This window comes from Artibeus jamaicensis, unplaced genomic scaffold, assembly GCF_021234435.1.
Source record: "Artibeus jamaicensis isolate MK-2021 breed Jamaican fruit bat unplaced genomic scaffold, CSHL_Jam_final contig_729, whole genome shotgun sequence".
NCBI classification, from domain to species: domain Eukaryota; kingdom Metazoa; phylum Chordata; class Mammalia; order Chiroptera; family Phyllostomidae; genus Artibeus; species Artibeus jamaicensis.
The window spans coordinates 7,934,930-7,953,896 of NW_026521939.1; the positions used below are offsets into that span (position 1 = coordinate 7,934,930).

Here is an 18,967-nt window from a genome sequence, read left to right on the forward strand (position 1 = left end):
GCAAATGCTAGGGACAATTGGATTAGACTACCAAACACCAATGCCACTGAATTGCATGGTTCTTATGTGATAGCATATCCAGTGAATACTGTAGCTGTCCCCATGCACACATTTCTGTAAAGCTTTTTGTACATTTATTGAGGAGATTGCCACCACAATAGAAATCAAATATAAATTTAAAATAGGTCATAACACTACTTCTCATTCAAACCCACATTTTGCATAATCATTTTTCTTCCTTTTTTGTTTTTCTTCTTTAAAGAAACCTGGCAAAAGTCCAGCTACATAGAAATATGGGACAAATGCTAATTTGTATAGAAAAAAAGGAGGTGTTGTGCTGTGGTTCTGAGGCAATGGAGGGCTGTAACTGTAGTGTAATTCCATCTTCTAGCAGCTTTCAGTGGGGCCAGTGGGATCATGAAGTTAGCAAACACTCAGAAAACACTGAGAATGTCCTTTCTCTCATTTGCAGCACCCCATGGGCCTTCTTTTACAATTGGGAAAGCTATATGGCTCCTTTGGGGCCTGGTGTTCAACAACTCTGTACCTGTCCAGAATCCTAAAGGCACCACTAGCAAGATCATGGTGTCTGTGTGGGCCTTCTTTGCTGTCATATTCCTAGCCAGCTACACAGCCAATCTTGCTGCTTTCATGATCCAGGAGGAATTTGTGGACCAAGTGACTGGCCTCAGTGACAAGAAGGTAAGGTCACTTTGCTTTCATCTCTGCCTAAGGTGTTGATCATAAATGCTCTTCTCTTGGAACGAAATGCTTCAGATTCTATCATCCAAACCCATCCACTCAAAAGCACAAAGCCAGAGGATAGTTTTTCTCTCAATTTAAATTGGAATAGTTCTACAAATTCTATAAACAGAACTATAAACATAGGTCTCCCAGGTCTGAAAGATTCCAGATCTAACTTGGAAGCCATTTCTCCATGGGGTCATTGCTCACAGTTATATGATTCTGCCAGTAATGAGGCTCTGTGACTCAGGGCATGGTCTAACTCCGGCTGGAGCTCATCCTTTCAAGGAGAGTGTGTTGTTGAGGGAGATCCACTGGCTTGGACAAGGAGAAACGTGGGGCAAAGTGGGGTGCTCTAGGCCATCGGTGTCTCCTGGTTCTGTGATCTTGGAGGAGGGTCTTATAGACTACATGCCTTGGATTCTTCATCTATGATGTGGGGAAAAAATCATCTTGAAGCCATACAGAGAGAGAAAGCTGACGGTTCCTTTTTACTCTGTGACTGATCAGCTCCATTATCAGCACACCTTACTCACCTGAAATGTCTTCAAGGGACACGAAGAGAGCATAGCTTTTCATTTCCCACCAGTTCCTTTCAGTCAGACACACCTCCAACCCTCCCTCATGGTGCTGTGCTTACGTCAGCGAGCTGAGAGTGGTAACACCTGCTCTCATTCTCCACTGAAATGGAAGGAGGGTTGTGGGGTGTGAGCAGCTATTCAGAAATGCACACGGAGGAAGAAAGGAGGTAAACCGGGTGCATCCTATTGAAATTCTCTAGGTTCAGGAAACAAATACCATCTTGCCATGCTCAGCAGAATGGAGATTGCACTGCTGCAAAGATTTTCTGTCTCGTATGTGGATAATTTGTTTCTCTTTATAAAATCACACCATCATGTCTCGTTGACATAAGTCTGCATATATGCTTTTGGCATTCATCAATAAACTGCTGAATAGAAAATCAGTCTGTGAAAAGCCCAGCAGCTTATCCATGTTATCTGCCTGTGTTTGAAAGAGGTACAGAGAGCCCATCATCAGAGAGATACTGAAGGGTTGGGGTGAGTCACCTTCACAAAATCGCCATCACTCGGGAAAGTGGTTGTTCTCTCTCTGATGACTTCCCACTATAATTTGAGTAAATGCAATTCTACATACCATGGTGACAAATACCTCTGCATTTTGCCCTACACCAAATATCCCCTCCTTCTCCCTCATTAAGGCCCCTCTCCATTCCTAAAAAACTACAACAAGTTTATTTCCAACACAGTGCCCTTGCACTCTACGTCCTCTGCCTTCCCATTCTCATGGCTGGTTCCCCTTTGACTTTCAGGTCTTAGAGAAACTTTCGCCTCTTGGGACTGTCTTTCCTGGCCACTATAGTGAACTTAGCAACCTGAGCTGGTGCTCCCATGAAACTTAAATTCTAACAGAAAGAAATAAACAACAGCCCTGACTGGTGTAGCTCAGTGGACTGAGCACAGGCCTATGAACCAAAGAACCCCAGTTCGATTCCACATGCCTGGGTGCGGCCAGTTCCCAGCGGGGGATAGACAGGTCAACCATACATTGATGTTTCTCTCCTTCTCTCCTTCCCTTCACCTCTAAGGATAAATAAATTAAATCTTTAGGATAAATAAATTAAATCTTTATGAAAAAAGAAATAAACAACAAATAAGTAATGTAAACAGAAGAAAATCACAGGCAGAAATGAGTGTCATAAAGGAAATAAAACTGATGAGATTAAAATTGACTTGGGGAGCTCAAGTACTCAGTAGGTGAGCAGATAAAAAAAGCTATGGTACATTTACACAATGGAATAAAAAAGAAGGAAATTTCACCTTTTTCAACAGTGAATGATGTTGTGAAAGGTGGACCTGGAGATCACTATGCTAAGTGAAATAAGCCAGTCAGAGAAAGACAAATCCCATGTGATTTCACTCATATGTGGAGTCTAATGAACAAAAAACTAACAAACAAAATAGAAACAGACTCATAGAGAACTGACAGCTGTCAGAGAGGAGAGGGCTTATGGTAGCTGGATGAAAAAGTTGAAGGAATTAAGAAAAAAAAGCCTCCTAGGCACAGACAACAGTATGGTAATTACCAGAGGGAAAGGGGAGTGGGGAGACATAGAAGAGGGTAAAGGGGTGATAATTAGTGATAAAAAGAGACTTGATGTGGGATGGTAAACACACAATACAGCATACGGATGATGTGTTATAAAACTGTACACCTAAAACTTACATAATTTTAGTAACCATGTCACCCCAATAAATTTAATTAAAATTAAAAAAATTAAAAATTGACTTGGGGCAGGAGCTAGCAGGAGAGTGTGTCAAAGAGTAGTCTGGCACTTAGTAGGTGCTCAGGTCATACTTGCTGATTGAATGAAGCAATCACAGTGTGTGGACACTGTTGACACCCATCTGGCTGCCCTGAGATCCCCTCTTCCAGCTGTGTTTGCCAGCCCCACCTTGACTGATAAAAACAGACAAGGGATTGTCACAGGATCATTGCCTGTGGGCACAGGAACTATAAATGCCTGGGATTTAAGTCCTCCAATTTTTTCAGATGCCTATAACCAACCACTAACCAGTGCGAGAGCACACAAGCCCAACTGCTCTGTTGCTTCCAGGCAGCTCAAACTCAGGAACAGTTTACTCTCCAGAGCTCCCTGCTAGATCAAACTGAGACTAAGACTTTGCCTCAGATAATATCCTTGGTTGGCTTCCTCCCTCTCCCTGACCTGCTTTCTCCTCTCCCTTCTGGTTTGACCTGGAATCCTTCTTTAATAAATCATGTTCACGCAGTTCCTAGGCTCAGGTTTGACTTCTGGCCAAGCTCTGCCTAAATCATATGGTATCTGTTGAGGCAGCAGAAAAACCCTGCACTCAGCTAGGAAAGCTGGGTTCCCATTTCCTCTCCATCATACACAGGCTCTGTGATGCTTTCACATTCATGTAACCTGTCCGTGTCTCCTTATTCCTCTCTGTAAATTTGGGAATGATAGTTGTAGGAGGATGAAAGGAGACTGCAAATATAAATGGGCCTTGTAGCCTGTGAGGCTCCTTCAGACACAAAGTCCTGTAACATGATTCTATCACATTGAAGGAGCAAAAGTACAGTTTCCAGAAGCAAAAGTACAGTTTCCAGATGGGAGGTGCAGTAGAAGCACTGGGGAGCAATGTCCTGGATGTGAGGATTTTTCTAGAAAATCATCGGCAGCCTATTCTGCTTTTTTTGTTGCTATTTTCAAAGGCTAAGGGAAAAAATCCCTTGCTGCATAGTTGTGGTTCTAAATAATATGGCCGCTTGTGGGAAAACTAATTAGAACCACTAATAATTTGACTGACCTTCTCTGATTTGGAAACACCTAGTAACAGATACTACATCCTCATGGGATACAGCTCAGTTTCCAAACTCAGAGCATTAGCAGCAAGCAGGTAGCTGTTTTAATTAAATGTTTGGTAAAATTAGATAAACAGCAAAATTCTTAGAGTAAATAAGCTAAATCCTCCCAGATGATTAATAGCAGATATACCAAGAAAGTCTGCACAATAAAAATCTATATTGAATCAATTTATTTTAATTCTGCACACAAGTGGGTTTTCTCTTTCTCTTTCTTTTAAATCATGAATACATGTGTAACATTTGCAATATTAGTGCTTGCTGTGAAGAAGCACCTTTGGAGTCCATGGTGTGATCAGATGAGCTTGGGTTTAAATTACAACAGGGTGAATTCATTGGTAGATGCTCCCCTGGGAATTATTAAAGGAAAATTAAAAATCTAAAATGTTGGGAATCACTATGGCAGGGGAAACCCATTGCTGGGAGGCAGATTAATGTAGTGGGAAAGGCAATGTCATATTTGGGGCCAAATGCACCTGGGTTCAAATCCTGACCTTGCCATACAATGGTTATATGGCCTTTAAAATGTAGTATCCTCAAGGCTTAGTTTCATATGGAGAAGGTGGGGTATTAATACCATCTGGCAAGGTTGATATGAGGGTTAGAAATTATGTACTGCTTTTTCCCTGCCCTTCTCTTCATCTCTCTCCTCCTCCTCCTCTTTATAATCCACCCTGCCTGATTCAAACAATCCCTCACTTCTGGAGTCTAAAATGATATTGCACTGAGTTAGCCTTTGGTGACAGCAATGTAGGGAATCCAGGGAACTGCCCCTGGTTCCTGTGAAGTCAGGCTGTCTCTGGGTACTGCAGTTATACTGCCCGTGGTCCTGGCCCACCAGATTTACTAAATAAGTGAATCTGGGTAAATAAATTTACCCTGCCCCTGAAGGGCCATAGATGTCTAATGCTGACAGCCAGAGCATGCGGAACTTCGCCAATGGGAGAAGACTGTACTAGAAATAGGGGCTCTGGTTGCCAGGGTTGCTAATTTACAGCCACAGAAGACAAGTAGATATTTTTAATAAATGTGTAGCTTTGGTTCATAAGAGGAACAAAGGAATGTCCTGGTCAATGGCCACATTTTTCCTAAACAATTTATTTCCCAGAACTGCATCTCTACTTCCTCCATTATAAAGTGCTTGCCATATCTTCTTCACTTGGATGACTTTCAGACCTGACCACAGATGAGATGGGGGAAAAAATTAGACTATGACCCTCTAATCCTCTCTTCTCCACACTGGAAGGAAACTGGCTCAATTATTTGGCTAAAGTCACTCTGGGCAACAACAGGTGATGATGTGATATATATCAAGCATGCAGATGCCAGGAAGTCTTTCAAGCATTTTGTGATTAATTGCAAAGGCAATCCCCAATTTACAGACAGAGAAACTGAAGCTTGGAGAACTTAAGTAGCTGCTCAAAATGACTGCATTTCTAAATGGCAGATGGAACTAAACACTCTAAGCCCAAGTTAAGGTGAATCCAGTTAATGTGAAGGCCAAGTTAAGGTGAAGGCCAAGTTGAGGTGAAGCCAGTTAATAAACAGCAAGGGCAGCCTTGAGAAAGAAACTGTGAGGAGTTTCGCTGACTCTGGGCACTGTGATTAGATTGCTTTCTGGTCTCACTGGCAGTGAAAACCTCTGCATCACCCCTTCCTTTGCTAAATCCCACATTTGTTTCTTCCTGCTTGCCCATGAATCTCTCTGAGAGAAAGCTGCAGTAGAAATCACAACATTGTGGTGCATAGGTTCTTTGAAAAACATCAATTTCAAAGAACCTATGCACCACAATGTTCATAGCAGCACAATTTACAATAGCCAAGAGTTGGAAGCAACCTAGGTGCCCATCAGTAAATGAATGGATCAAAACATTGTGGTACATATACACAATGAAATTCTATGCAGCAGAGAGAAAGAAGGAGCTACTACCCTTTGCAACAACATGGATGGAACTGGAAAGCATTATGCTGAGTGAAATAGGCCAGGTGTTGAAAGACAAATACCATATGATCTCACCTTTAACAGGAAGCTAAACAACAAAACAAACAAGCAAGCAGAATAAAAACAAAGACACTGAAATAGAGAACAAGGGGACAGTGACCAGAGGGGAGAGGGAAGGGAATTTAAGGGGAAAAATGGGGAGGGATTTGGAGGAATAGGAAGGACACAGGGACGAGAACTAAGGGGGGTGGAAATGAGGGGGAGGTGGGGAGCACGGGCCGGGGGGAGCTGGGATGGGAGAAATGGACAAAAAACTGTACTTGAAAAATAACAAAATAAAAATTTTAAAAAAATCATTCCTGCAAGAAACTGTGTGTCCTTGATGCAAAAGCCTGGGACTCAGGAGATGAGTCATGCTTGGCCCTGTTTTTCACACTAGATGTTGACTCTTTAGTGAGCCATGAAATTAATTTAAGGGTTGTGACCATTCAAAAACCCCAGAACATAAAGGATGCTGTCAAGTATATCACACTTAGAAAGAGTGAGTACTGTGAAGTGGCGTGTGTGTGTATATACAAGGTGGCAATGGAAGATGTATTGTGAGCCATGCTGTAAAAAGTTTGACAGCCTTTAGTCTGGTGGGAAAGGTTCCTGGCTCTTGGTCTGGGCTGAATCTTGTGTGATAGATGATATGATCAAGGCCAGAGAGTTATGGACATTCATCCCAGAGGCTGATTATCTGCATGTCACTGTGCAAACCAGAGGCAGGGAAGAAAGGGAATCTAAAAGACATACTTGGCTCCCCTGCAACAGATGGGGAGTGAAGCGGAAGGCAGTTCATCAAATTGGCTATCACTGGATATCTCTGGAGATTGGGACCTGCTGCTACAACATGTAGATTTATGAACAGCACTGTTGCTTCTGTCTCCCAGAGCAGGCAGCTGCCATGTAGATGAGCCTGGGCTCAGGTCTCCTACTTTTTCAGTGATGAGTTGAGGAGCTGCTTGTTGGAGTGTGTGCAAAGAGCATTTTGTTGTTGACACACGCACACACTCCCAGTCAAGGCACCCAGCAGGATGATCTCCTTTGGACAATGTATGGCAACTTCCCTCCAGTGCTGTTGTGGCAGCTTATTAGGCAGCAGCATGCCTAATTTAGGGTAAATGGTTTTCAACTGGAAATTTTAATTAACAGTGAAATGAATTCTGGGAAAAGATACTGTTTCTGGTTGGTCCGACTCTTGGGTAAATTTGCATGCTTTCTCCAGCAGTTCTCAGTTCCACGGAGCACATGCTGGCCAGGAAGTCTGAGAGACCTGTGCATTCTAGTCCTGGTTTCGCCATGGAACTGCTGGGGGTCCTTTCCCTCTCTGGGTCTCAAGGTCCTTGCTTCTAAGAGGAGGGATTATTAGTATAGTCTCTGAGGAACAGTGGAGTTCAGACCTTAGCTTATGATCTTATTTTCATCACTTTCAAGTTTCAGAATGATATATTTCATAGAAAATTGAGGCCTAAGGGGTTTTTTTTGCCAATAATGACAGTAAAATGAAAAATAATAATAGTTTTATTTTTGAGTGCTACTCTGTCTTGGGCACTATTCTAATTACTTGACAAATGTTATAATTTTAGATCTTCCCATTGACCCCACAGGAGAAGTACTGATATGTTTCCCACCCTACAGGTGGACAATAAATGGAGGCAGGGTGAAGTGAGGTGACTTAATCTAAGGTCCCACAGTGTAAGTGATAAAACCTGATTTTTGCAACTTGTGAACCTGAGCTCAGACTCACAGTCATTGGCCTGTGTTGCCTCCAGATTTTCACTGTGTTTTAGGGACTCAGGCCCATTTCTCTTGACTCTTAATCTTGTTAGGTTGCCCCAGACACTGAAGTTGTGAATGGATAGTATCAGCCAATCACGGAAGACTAGTGGAGCATGGACAATGAGCTTTCATGAAGGCTGGAAGACCATATGCAACATGCACACCCCCAGGAAGCTAATGCTTAGTAGAGACATCAGCTCAACAAATCTTCATGAGCCGGACATTATACCTGGAGTATGTTAGGCCTCCAATAAGTGTATCACATGTACGGAGGAATGAGTGGGTAGAGGATGAATCAACGGCAACATATATTCATTATAAGGGAAAAAATAATTTTCCTTCAACCCTTCCATGTTTTAGGCTGAGAACTGCCTCCCATAATAAAAGGCATATTAACAAGGGAAAAGGAAACAAATTTAATAACAAGCATAACATCTGTATGCAGGGGAGATACCCAAGAAAACTGAGTAACTCCCTTAAGTAGCCCAAGCCGTGACCTTGAATACCATCTCCAGCTGAAGACAAAAGGTGATGGCGGGAGGCAAATTATAGGAGGTTACCAGGAAAAGCACAGTTAACAAGGGTTTGGTTGTTATGCAGACTTAAGTCTGTTGCCTTCTCCACCTGTAAGAGTTATAAGAGATTTAGTTATCTTCCTCTTCCTGGTACAGAGAAAAAGATACGCTTACAAGTAGAGATTCTCCTCATAAATGTAAATATCTATCACAAAAGGGTTAAATTCTACTTGGTTTCCAGCGCTACACCTGTGTCTGCTGTTTCTTAAAAGTAACCACTTTCAAATAATCTTTATGTCAAAGAAACATATTTTGAGGTGGCAAATTCTGCTTCCCTTACTCATTTTCTGGGTGCAGTGAAGGTCATTGTAAATGGAGTTGACACAAGAGAGTGATTGGTGAAGATCACAGATTTCATCATAAGATAGATAAATTAATGGAACTAAAATAACTTCATTCTTGCTCAACCAGCATTTCCTGAGCTCTTCCAGTTCCCCAGTGCCTACCACTAGGCTGCTGTCTATAATGACATGAAAAAATTCAGTCCAACAGGTATCTTTTGCATATTCAGCCAGTATGTACTTGGGAACAGTATGGAACAAGAAGACACTGGAGCTCACAGACCAGTGGAAAAATATGATTAAGAAGCACAAAAGTGATTGTGTTTTTGCTGTGTTAATGCATGCATATGTTTAACTTATGCAAGGCAAGATGATGGCTGACTTCTTCTTCCTCCCCCTCCTCTTTTTTTGTTTCTCTCTGTCTTCATCTCTCTCCAGTTTCAGAGACCTCATGACTATTCCCCACCTTTTCGATTTGGCACAGTGCCTAACGGCAGTACCGAAAGAAACATTCGGAATAATTATCCCTACATGCATCAGTACATGACCAAATTTAATCAGAAGGGAGTAGAGGACGCCTTGGTCAGCTTGAAAACAGGGTAAGGATGTTGGTTTCTTTTTCTCTGCAGGTCTGCCAGCTGATAAACCTTACAGAAATTGACTCTCTGCATGTGTTGGTGCTTATCTGCCCCCACTGGAGAGCTATACAGTCAAGATGGACCCCATTAGGGGCTGCTTTTGTTAACCGGATGAGCATCACAGGTTTCCTTCTGAGTTGTGTTAAGGAAAAGCAAATCCAGGACACTGTGAAGTGCCACCAGTGGGGTTTCTTAAACTGATAAAGAAGTTGGTCCAACTCCGTGGGCTATTTTACCCAAATAGAAATGTTAAAAAAACAAAATTCAACTGAGTTCTTCTGATTGGGAGAATAATTAAAAATGGCATAAGGCAGATTAAGAGGAGAAAATCAAGTTTTAGTACATGTGCACAGGAAATTCACTTAAGCGTGAGAATTCCAAAGACGGTGAGGCAAAGTGAAGTATATGTGTCATTCTGGACTAAGGAGTAGTGAGTAGGGGTCCAGGACTTCAAAAGGAAGGAAGACAGTTTACAAGGAGATGAAAAAAAGTTCATGTTTAGCAAACAAATGTGTGCTGGTCCATCTTGAAACAGTGGGACACAGGGAAGAAGGACTTTGATCAGATGGGCTTTGGTAGGTTCCTGTTTGTCTACAGCACCAAGTTCATGTTAAACTGTAGTTACCTATGATGGTATCTCCCTTTTTAGAGCAGGTTCTCTATCTTAAATTCTCTGGGGCAGTAAGGGGGGTGGGGGGACAAAGTTTCATCCTGAGCCTTCTGGGCCTCAATTGTTTTCAGCTCAAAATAATCTCTATGCCAAAGCGGGACATCTTGGGGTGATTCATTCTGAACCCCTACTGTTCATTTGAAGACCTAATTGACTTTATCTAATGATTCATTAAATGGGCAGCATTCCATCTAGCAACTAAAAAGGAGTTCTGAGGATCTGTACAAAATGGAAGGTTTTGTAGGCAGAAAAGGGCAGGAAAAGCAGTTTCTAGCAAAGAGTGGACCATTTCAAGCCAGATCACTTTCCTCTGGGGAGGGGCACGTAGGCGGGCAGATTACCTCACTAGTGCTGACCAGGTAATTTCAGATTGACTGGTGAAAGGTCACATTCCGGGGGAGAAGCTGAAACTGCAGTTAAGTCTTGGTTTGCTGATGTTGGGCTTGGCATAAGCAACTCCATTTTGGGCCTGTTGTTTCTTTCTTTCTTCTTTTTTTAACAGAAAGATCTAAGGAGACTGTGAGTTTATTTAAAGTGGTGAAAAGACAGTGCTATAGATTTTTAGCTGATTTTTAGGTTAGGAGTTTGGGGGTATAGTTTTATGTGAAAACAAACAGTATAACTTTGATAAAGGAGAAAGGCAATATGGAGAGAAAAGCAATGAGAACTCAATCTCTGTACAGTTATACCTAATATTCTTGAGTATCTGCAGCATTGTGGTAGCATATGTGAAATAACTGAAGCTGTAAAGAGAAGACAGCACAGTGGTTAGCTCAGGCTGTGAAGCTAGAATACGCATTTCCTTCTCCCTTTCTGTTACTTGCTCTATGAACTTGGACACAGCTTTAATGGCTCTCAATCTCATATATAAAATGAGACTAATACTAAGAACTAATTCACAGGGGTTTCATGAGAAAATGTGCAGGAAAGCATTTTAGAAATTGCCTGGCATAAAGAGAGGGCCTAATTGTTAGACAGCCTAATTGTAATTTGGTGTAAAGGTTAAATTCTATTCCGTGGACTTACCAAAATATCAGGGATGTGTGAAATGCATTTTTGAAAGGATTTCACTACAAATGACTCTGCTTTAAATGAAGGAATTGTTTAATGAGGAAAGTGTTACTTATCCAGAAAATTAACCTACATGCATCGTCCCAATCACCAGTAATTCCTGACAAACAAAATGTTACTATAGTGCATTCTCCTGAATCCACAGCCTTGTCCTCTGGGCTGTTTCTGCAGGCCCAATGCAAAGGCCTCAAAACTCCTTTGTGTCTGGGGCTGCCGAGAGGGCCTCCTCTAAACCATCAAACCCAGGTCTCTGCATAATTTCCCAGGAGCTTTGGCTAATAGCAGTTTGTCCTTTCAGTCTCTGGAATCTCTTTGGTATCTTGGCAGGGGCTAGGACAGTATTTATTTAGATGTTGAGTCCATTCCTTATCCAAACTTCATTGACACACTGCTCATTCTGGCTTCCAGTGGTTTTTCAAAATGTTTTATAAAGCTAAAAATGCAGAAAGCTATGTAAATATTGAGTATACACTTTGATGACTTTGTACAAACTGATCCTCAAGGTCAATTAACAAGACTTCACCAAATTGCCGGAACCTACCCCCAACCACCACAGCCTCTTCCGGTCACTATTTTGTGTGGACCATCCTCTCTTCCAAAGTAGATTCTCTTTGCCTGTTATTCCAACATATAAGTAAAAACATACCATATGGGTTTTTTTTTTCAGCTATTTTCTTTTTCAACATTCTGTTTATGAGATGGTTGCATATTCCAGTTCTCTCATTCTCAATGCTGTATAGAATTTCATTGTGGGGATACAGCACAAATTCATGTCTCTTCAAGTCTTGATGAACATTTGCGTAGTGTCCCAAAAAGGCTATTATGAGTGATGTTTCAAAGAGCATTCTCACACGTATTTTGTTGCACAAGTGAGTACATTTCTCTTGCTGTATACCCAAGACTGGAAGTGCTAAGCTATAGAATGTATGTTCAATTTTAGTCCATATCAGAAAAGACACATTTTTAGGCCTTTCCATTTTAGCCATTGGTATGGTTTTGTTTGTTTCAATTGTGGTCTTTTCATCAATGTTCATTGTTTTCCATTGGTTTATTAGGTTGTTTTTTTTAATTGTATAGTAGAGAAATGAGAGCTTTATTTTTGGTATGATTACAACTGTTTTTCCCAATTTTCTTGTTTGTCTTTTAAGTTTGAGGATGATTTCTTTTTCCATGCAGGTTTTTATTTTTTGTAGTCACATTTACCAGTCTTTGTTTTGTGACATGGATTTTGAGTTATAATTTAAAAGTCCTCCTCACTCTGAGGTTACAAAATAACTCTCTCCTGTTTCTTTCTATTTTGGTTGCATTTCTAATATTTAGCATTTTTCTGAGTATAGAATGTGAGATATGACTCCAACTACTCATATGACAATGAGAACCAAAAGTTGGGGACAGCCACCACAGTACGGTACACAGACAAACAGAGCTGATCATGTCTGCTCACCTCCCCCTTCTCTCAAGTGGCAGCTTTGCCACACTTACTGGTCTTTGTCTTCCCTTCCACATCTTGTTTTCTTTTTTTAAATTAATTTATTTTTATTTATTTATTTATCTTTAGAGGGGAAGGGAAGGAGAGAGGGAGAGAAACATCAATGTATGGTTGCCTTTCATGTGTACCCTGCTGGGAACTGGGCTGCAGGGAACCGGCTTGCAACCCTGACTGGGAAACGAACCGCGATTGTCTGGTTCACAAGCCCGCGCTCAATCCACTGAGCTACACCAGCCAGGGCTTCAGATATCCCTTTTTCACATCTTGTTTTCTTTTTAAATTTTTTTTATTATGAAATATTTTAAAATGTGAAATGTATTATAAAATCATTTTACTAAGTAAATATAATGAGGATATACTATTTAAGGAATAACATAGTAAAATGAACTCCCAGGGACCCACCACCATCTTTAAAAAATAGCCGTTTCCCTCCTTCACTATATACAGCATCTCTAGAAGGTTTCAACCCTGTGGAAGGTAGATGTGGCTGCCCCACATGCTCCTGAATTGTTAATTCCCCTAATAACTTAAAATCCAGTGAGCCTTGAGTTAGACAACCCAGAGCACCTAGCTTGTCTGTTGGGTCCCAGCCCTTCACCTACAAATCTCAGCAACAGTCATCTGCTGCCCAGCAAGGCGCATACATAAACACCAGTGTCAGTAAGGTTGAAAGGCTCCTTTATAGGTTGCAACTTCCTGTAAGAGTCTGGAACACAAGAAGGACTTTGGATTATGGTTGAATGACAGTCCCAGCTTGGTTTGAGTCTTGGTTCTATCATTAGCAAGCTGTGGCCTTGGACTTCTCTGAACCTCAGTTTCCCCATCTAAATAATGAAAGGGCTGGAATCTGCTCTGTGAAAATAGTTTTGAGATTCTTTTATTCGTGTTGAACACTTGAACATGTATTTAAAACATTCCAAAATTCAAAATCGAGACATACTGTTGGTGGTGGTGAGAATGACACCAAGTGTTAGACCTATGGGGTCAGACCGGACCCTGTTTCAGCAATCTCAGTACTTGTGTTCCAGATAGGAAAGAATTGAGAGCAAGGACTGAAAATATTAAGAGAGACTTTATTTAGAAAGTCATAGATGTAGAAGTGAGCAGAAGAAATGGGCTCAGGAATAAGTTACAGAGGAAAAGAAAAAGGCCCTTGGAGAAAGAGGCAAGGAAAGTGTGCCTGAGAGAAAAAGTAGGGGAGAGGGAGGGGAAAGGCATGAGCATGCTCCCAGGAAGAAAAGCACCCTGGGTCCTCTGTCCTAAGGTGTTTTCAGCATGGAGATTTTAGGGAATGTCCCAGGAGAGGATTTCAATACAGTGTTTATCAGCTTTCCAGGAGTGTCTTTTCAGGGTCCTAGTCTCCACTGATTGGTCATTGCCAGAGCAGAGATATCATTAATCAATACAGCTGGTCCTGAGGCAGCCAAGGATTCAGTTGTCTAGTTTTGCCACTTTTCCAGGCCTGGGGCAGAAGTACCACTGAGGCCTAGATGTTATCTTCTAGGGAGGAAAGGTCAAGCGATCTAAACTGATGACAGGAGTGATGTAGTAGGGGAGGAAAGGTTGCCCTGGGGCAAGGTATTTATTTTTCCAGTTTTGCCTGTTGCTAGACACCCTGGGCTGGGCTTTCTGCCCTGGTGACCTTCTGTACCTGGTCCATCGCCCTTGCTCTGCTCATGTCTGTCTAACTGCCTACTACAATACTATGTATATAAATGGCTGTCAGTTTTGCCCAAAAGATTTAGAAAAGGCTCAAAAGCTGGGCATCTCCAAACCTGGCCAGTGGACTAACCCTACCTAAATCACTTGTCAAAGTATTAAGGCCCAACACAAAACCTTCTTTCCAGCAAGGGAGCCTATAAATCTGCATTTGAACAAGCATCCCTTACCCCCCTGCTCCAGGTGATTTTGATTCATGCTAAAATTTGAGAAGTACTGTTCAAAAGTGGTTCAATAAATACATTTTACTGAGACAGCCTAAAAGGATTAAATCAAACAAATGCTTATCTCTGGGATCCAAAATTGCTTTAAGAAGAGCATAGGCAGCAAGAAACTTGAAACTAAGTTGTTCAGTTTCATTGTAAATGGAATTTTATAATAAACAGAGATAAAGCATCCAGAAATTATTGTGTAAATCAGTGAGGAAATAAGATTTGATGTGCAAATATTGACAGAAATAGGATTTTTTTAGGAATAGAACCAAATGTGTATGAGCTGTTTGTGACCCCAGATTTCTAGAGCAGAGTTTCTCAAATCCTAGTCTGAATACTCCACTCTGTCTGAACTAGTGGGGTACAAATAAAAATGTTTGTCTTGAACCCCAGTAGCCAATAGAAACAGGTTTTCTGGGGCAGAGCCTGGGAATCTGCATGCTTTCAATTCACAAGCTCTTCAGTTGGTTCTTCTGTGTGCTAATCAGATTTTAGAACATCTGCTCTAGAAGAGTGAACTGAAGCCGAATGAGCAGAGACAGATTTAGATTTACAAATGCTCAGTCATCAGGAGCCAATGTTCTCCAAGAAGTTTTGGCAAGTGGGCAAAACTGCAAGCATAGCACTTATGCCAGATTTAAATGAAACTATCAACGTCCCTAGGACTCCAAGGAGCCTCATATTTCAAGACACAGTGGGATGATTTTTTCCTTTAACTGATTTTATGTACACTTATGTGTATAAAAATTTCTGAAAAAGTCCCAATTTATTTTAGAAGCATCAAACTTTAGCCCTCTGGCACCCTGGTTCCCTATCTGATTTTATTTCCAGCTCAACAATGTTGGGAAACAGATAAGTATCTTTGGCTTCCTTTACATTGAGTAGTTTGGGAGAAGAATTAGAAAGCAAAGTTGCCTTATCACCAATAAATATTATTTTTGCAATGTTCAAATTGTGTCCATAAAAATAAAAGAAGGAGTTGGGCACTTTTGTGTCCAATGATGTATCCATAAAAATAAAAGAAGGGGGAGGGAATTTCAGGGGAAAAAAGGAAGGGTTTACAGGAACTAGTATAAAGGACCCATGGACAAAAACAAGGCTGGGCTGCAAGTGGGAGGGAGGTGGGGAGGTCTGGGGGGTGGGCTGGGATGAGAATAAAAGGCAGAAAACTGTACATGAACAACAATTAAAATTAAATAAATAAATAAATAAATAAATAAAAGAAGGGATTGGTCACTTTGACCTGCAAATATCAGAACTGTCTTCGTAGAAAAGGTGCACATTGAACCCCTGTTCGAGAGCACAGATCCTGAAAGCCTGTGGGGCTCAGAAGTCTATGTCTGTAGTAGCACTTCTCGTGACTCAAATACAAGTAGTGCCTCGGCTTTGAGGGGTTAATTAGTTAAACCTTAAGAGGTGGTATTCTCTCTGGCATGGATAGAATAAGAAAGAGGAAGGGCAGTTCAGGAAAAGTGGAGGCATAGGGGTACATGAGTTTAGGTTTAATCATGCAAAGTTGGAAGTGCCTTTGGGAGAATATCATCATATTTCCATATTATCTCTGTATTTGTTGAAACCTAACAATCTGTGACATGAAACCCTGAGCACTTCACATGAATGATCTCATTTAATCTTCAAACCTTCCTATGATCACAACACTCCCATGAGCTGAGTTACCACTGTTATCTTCTTTAAGAGGTGAAGAATCTAAAATCCCCAAAGTTAACTCATAACTCAATAGGCTATTTAACTGAGCAACTACATCATAGCATTATTAAGTACAGGAGTTAGGCTTGACTCCTCACTTGGCAATGCCTATAGATAATTGGATATGTGAAATTAGAGTTTACGGATTTATACTTGATATAATCATATATATGCATACAGAATATTATATATAATATACATATATTACATAATATATATTTATTAACTGATGACCTGGCAGTTGAAAGATCACAGCATCCTCATTTCCATCATCAAAAGAAACTGATCCAGGGATGTAGAAATTTCAAAGGCAAAGGTAGAGCAGGAAGGTAAAAGGATCCTTATGAAGTTTAGTTGCTATACAGAGCAAATTGAATAATGTCATTTGAACAGGTTTTATTAGCTATATTTTATCATTCACGCAGAATTAAACTCAGAGGGTTCATTTTCAACTTCTGAGTTCGAAAGCAGACATAGACATCAGGGTTCAGTGAGCTGTTCTCCTAAATGGAATAACATCTTCTCCAGAGAAAATCAGATCGACAATGACCTGGTTTCTGGGATCCACCCCCACACTGCAAATAAAGCTCAAAAATAATTGCTACCACGTCATAAACTTAGGAATTTTTTCCATCATAAAAGCTCAGGAAAGCACAGACATCAGGTTTTCTTTTGTACTTGGAATTATTTCTTGTTAAAACCTATTAAAACTATAGTAACAGAATTTCAAGGCCACCCATAAAGCGTTAAATATAGAAAAAAATCAGGGGAAAATTAGATGAAGTGAGATCCTAATTCTGTAAACTCAAAGATGGAGTGAGAAGGTAAGAGAGAGGGAAAGAAAGGAGACTAAAATCAAATACATCAAAATGTTCTCAGAGGTCTTGCTGGATGATTAGGATTGTGGTCTTCTTCATATCTTTCCATATGGTATTTAACAAATTTTCTGTAACAGAAGTATTACTTCTAATAATTAGGAAAGTGTTTCTTCTAAACATAATGCTTCATTTCTTACTACATTTCCTTTGGGTTTGTCCACATGTTTACATACATTGAATCAGTTTGCATGTAAGTCTATGTTTTACTTTTCTCAGTTAAATCTATACCATTTTGTTGGACAGTTTTCACATTTAATTGCTAGGTTGAGCTACAGGAATTTTAATTAACTTTACTGCTTTGCATTTTCATCATACCTTGACTGGCGTTGGAGGGCCCTGCAAGAAACAGTCATTTTTTGCAAGCTTGCTGATACCATTCTTGCAGACCAATTTGCTGAGAATGTCATCCTACATCATTTCTCAGACTTCTGTGCTGTGCACAGCATTGTTTTTCTTCACTATAAAGGCATGCTTTTATCTTGTGAACAACACAATTCCTGAAACCACTTGCAGTTTTCCTTTTGCTTTGGCTGCTACATAATTCAGAGCTTAATTTATGATCCTCTGTTAGCAACTGTGAAGAGCTTACATCCTGAATATCTGCTTCCAGACTTTACCTAAGGCCTTTGCTACCATTCTACCTTGATTTCACTGAACTCTAATTGCTTTATCCATATGTTTAAGCCTTATTCTATTGCAATTTGAATAAGCTACCTCAGTTGTTACGGGAACTGAGTGAGGTATTTCTTGATGGGAGAGAGATGGGGTGGAGAGAGAGAGAGAACTATTGGCCACCTCCTATACTCCCTCCAACCAGGGATCAAACCTGCAACCCTGGTATGTTCTCTCACCTTTTGGTGCACTGAACAGTGCTCCAACCAACGGAGCAACCTGGCTAGGGCTAAACAAGATGTGGTGTTTCTAACTAACAGATGACATTTATTGGGAGCTTACATATGTGCCAGGTACTGTTTGTTCTAAATGCGCTGCCTGCACTATCTTTTTAAACTGCGTAACAACCCTATGAGACAATGACTGTCATGATGCCCATTTACAATGGAGAAAATAGGCAGAGAGAGATTCAATAGCTTGTCTGAGGTCACACTTGCCCCAGATCCCATGCTTGGAGTCGTATCATAAAATAATAAGTATGAATATTCCCATAACATTATACAGTTAGCCTGTTTCTAATTGCCTGCCAATTTTGTTCATACTTTAAAATGTCTCTTTTTTCTTTGAAAGCCTTAAACTGCTTTAAAAAGAGGCAATATTTCTTCTTCCACTGAGATGGAGAAAGGAAGCGAACTCACAGAAGAAAATAAGCCAAAAGAAGGATGTATTCCTTATAGTGGGATACACCTGGTCAGGAAGTTCCTCCTGGTGAGACTGAGGGAGAAGGAGCTCCTTGGAGATTCCATCTCCTTAGGGATGGCCTCTTCTTTGATGGCTGACATTTCGGAGGGCTTCAAATCTATGATCTCATTTCATCCTGACTCAATTTGCCAAATAGGTGTTCTTCCCATTTGCAGAAGAGGAAACTGAGAATCAGGGAATGGGAGCAAGGCGTCTGAAGGATAAGCCGGTGGCAAAGCCATCATTCAAACTCACTCTGACCTCTCTTTCTACCCTGATGTGCTCACTCTGCTTGTGCTGAGTCCCAGGAGGGGCCGGACCCCTTCCTTATGAAGTGATGGAACTAGAGCCAGGGAAGTGGATGCTTTTGCCCACCAGCAGCTCAGATTCAGAAAACCTCAGTACTGTGCTTGCTTTCTCCACTATGAAAATTATAAACAGGTTCCCACTGACCTGGTG

At 40.9% G+C, this 18,967-nt stretch overlaps 1 protein-coding gene across 2 annotated transcripts in view; it reads left to right on the plus strand.

Annotated features, from left to right (window-relative positions):
• The window catches only part of GRIN2A (glutamate ionotropic receptor NMDA type subunit 2A), a 362,545-nt gene that overhangs the window by 302,031 nt on the left and 41,547 nt on the right, over window positions 1–18,967 (plus strand). For both annotated transcript variants that reach the window (XM_037134583.2, XM_037134584.2), the window contains exons 8-9: window positions 473–702; window positions 9,210–9,370. In XM_037134583.2, the coding sequence (XP_036990478.2) occupies window positions 473–702; window positions 9,210–9,370 (391 nt within the window). The remainder of the gene's footprint in view (window positions 1–472; window positions 703–9,209; window positions 9,371–18,967) is intronic.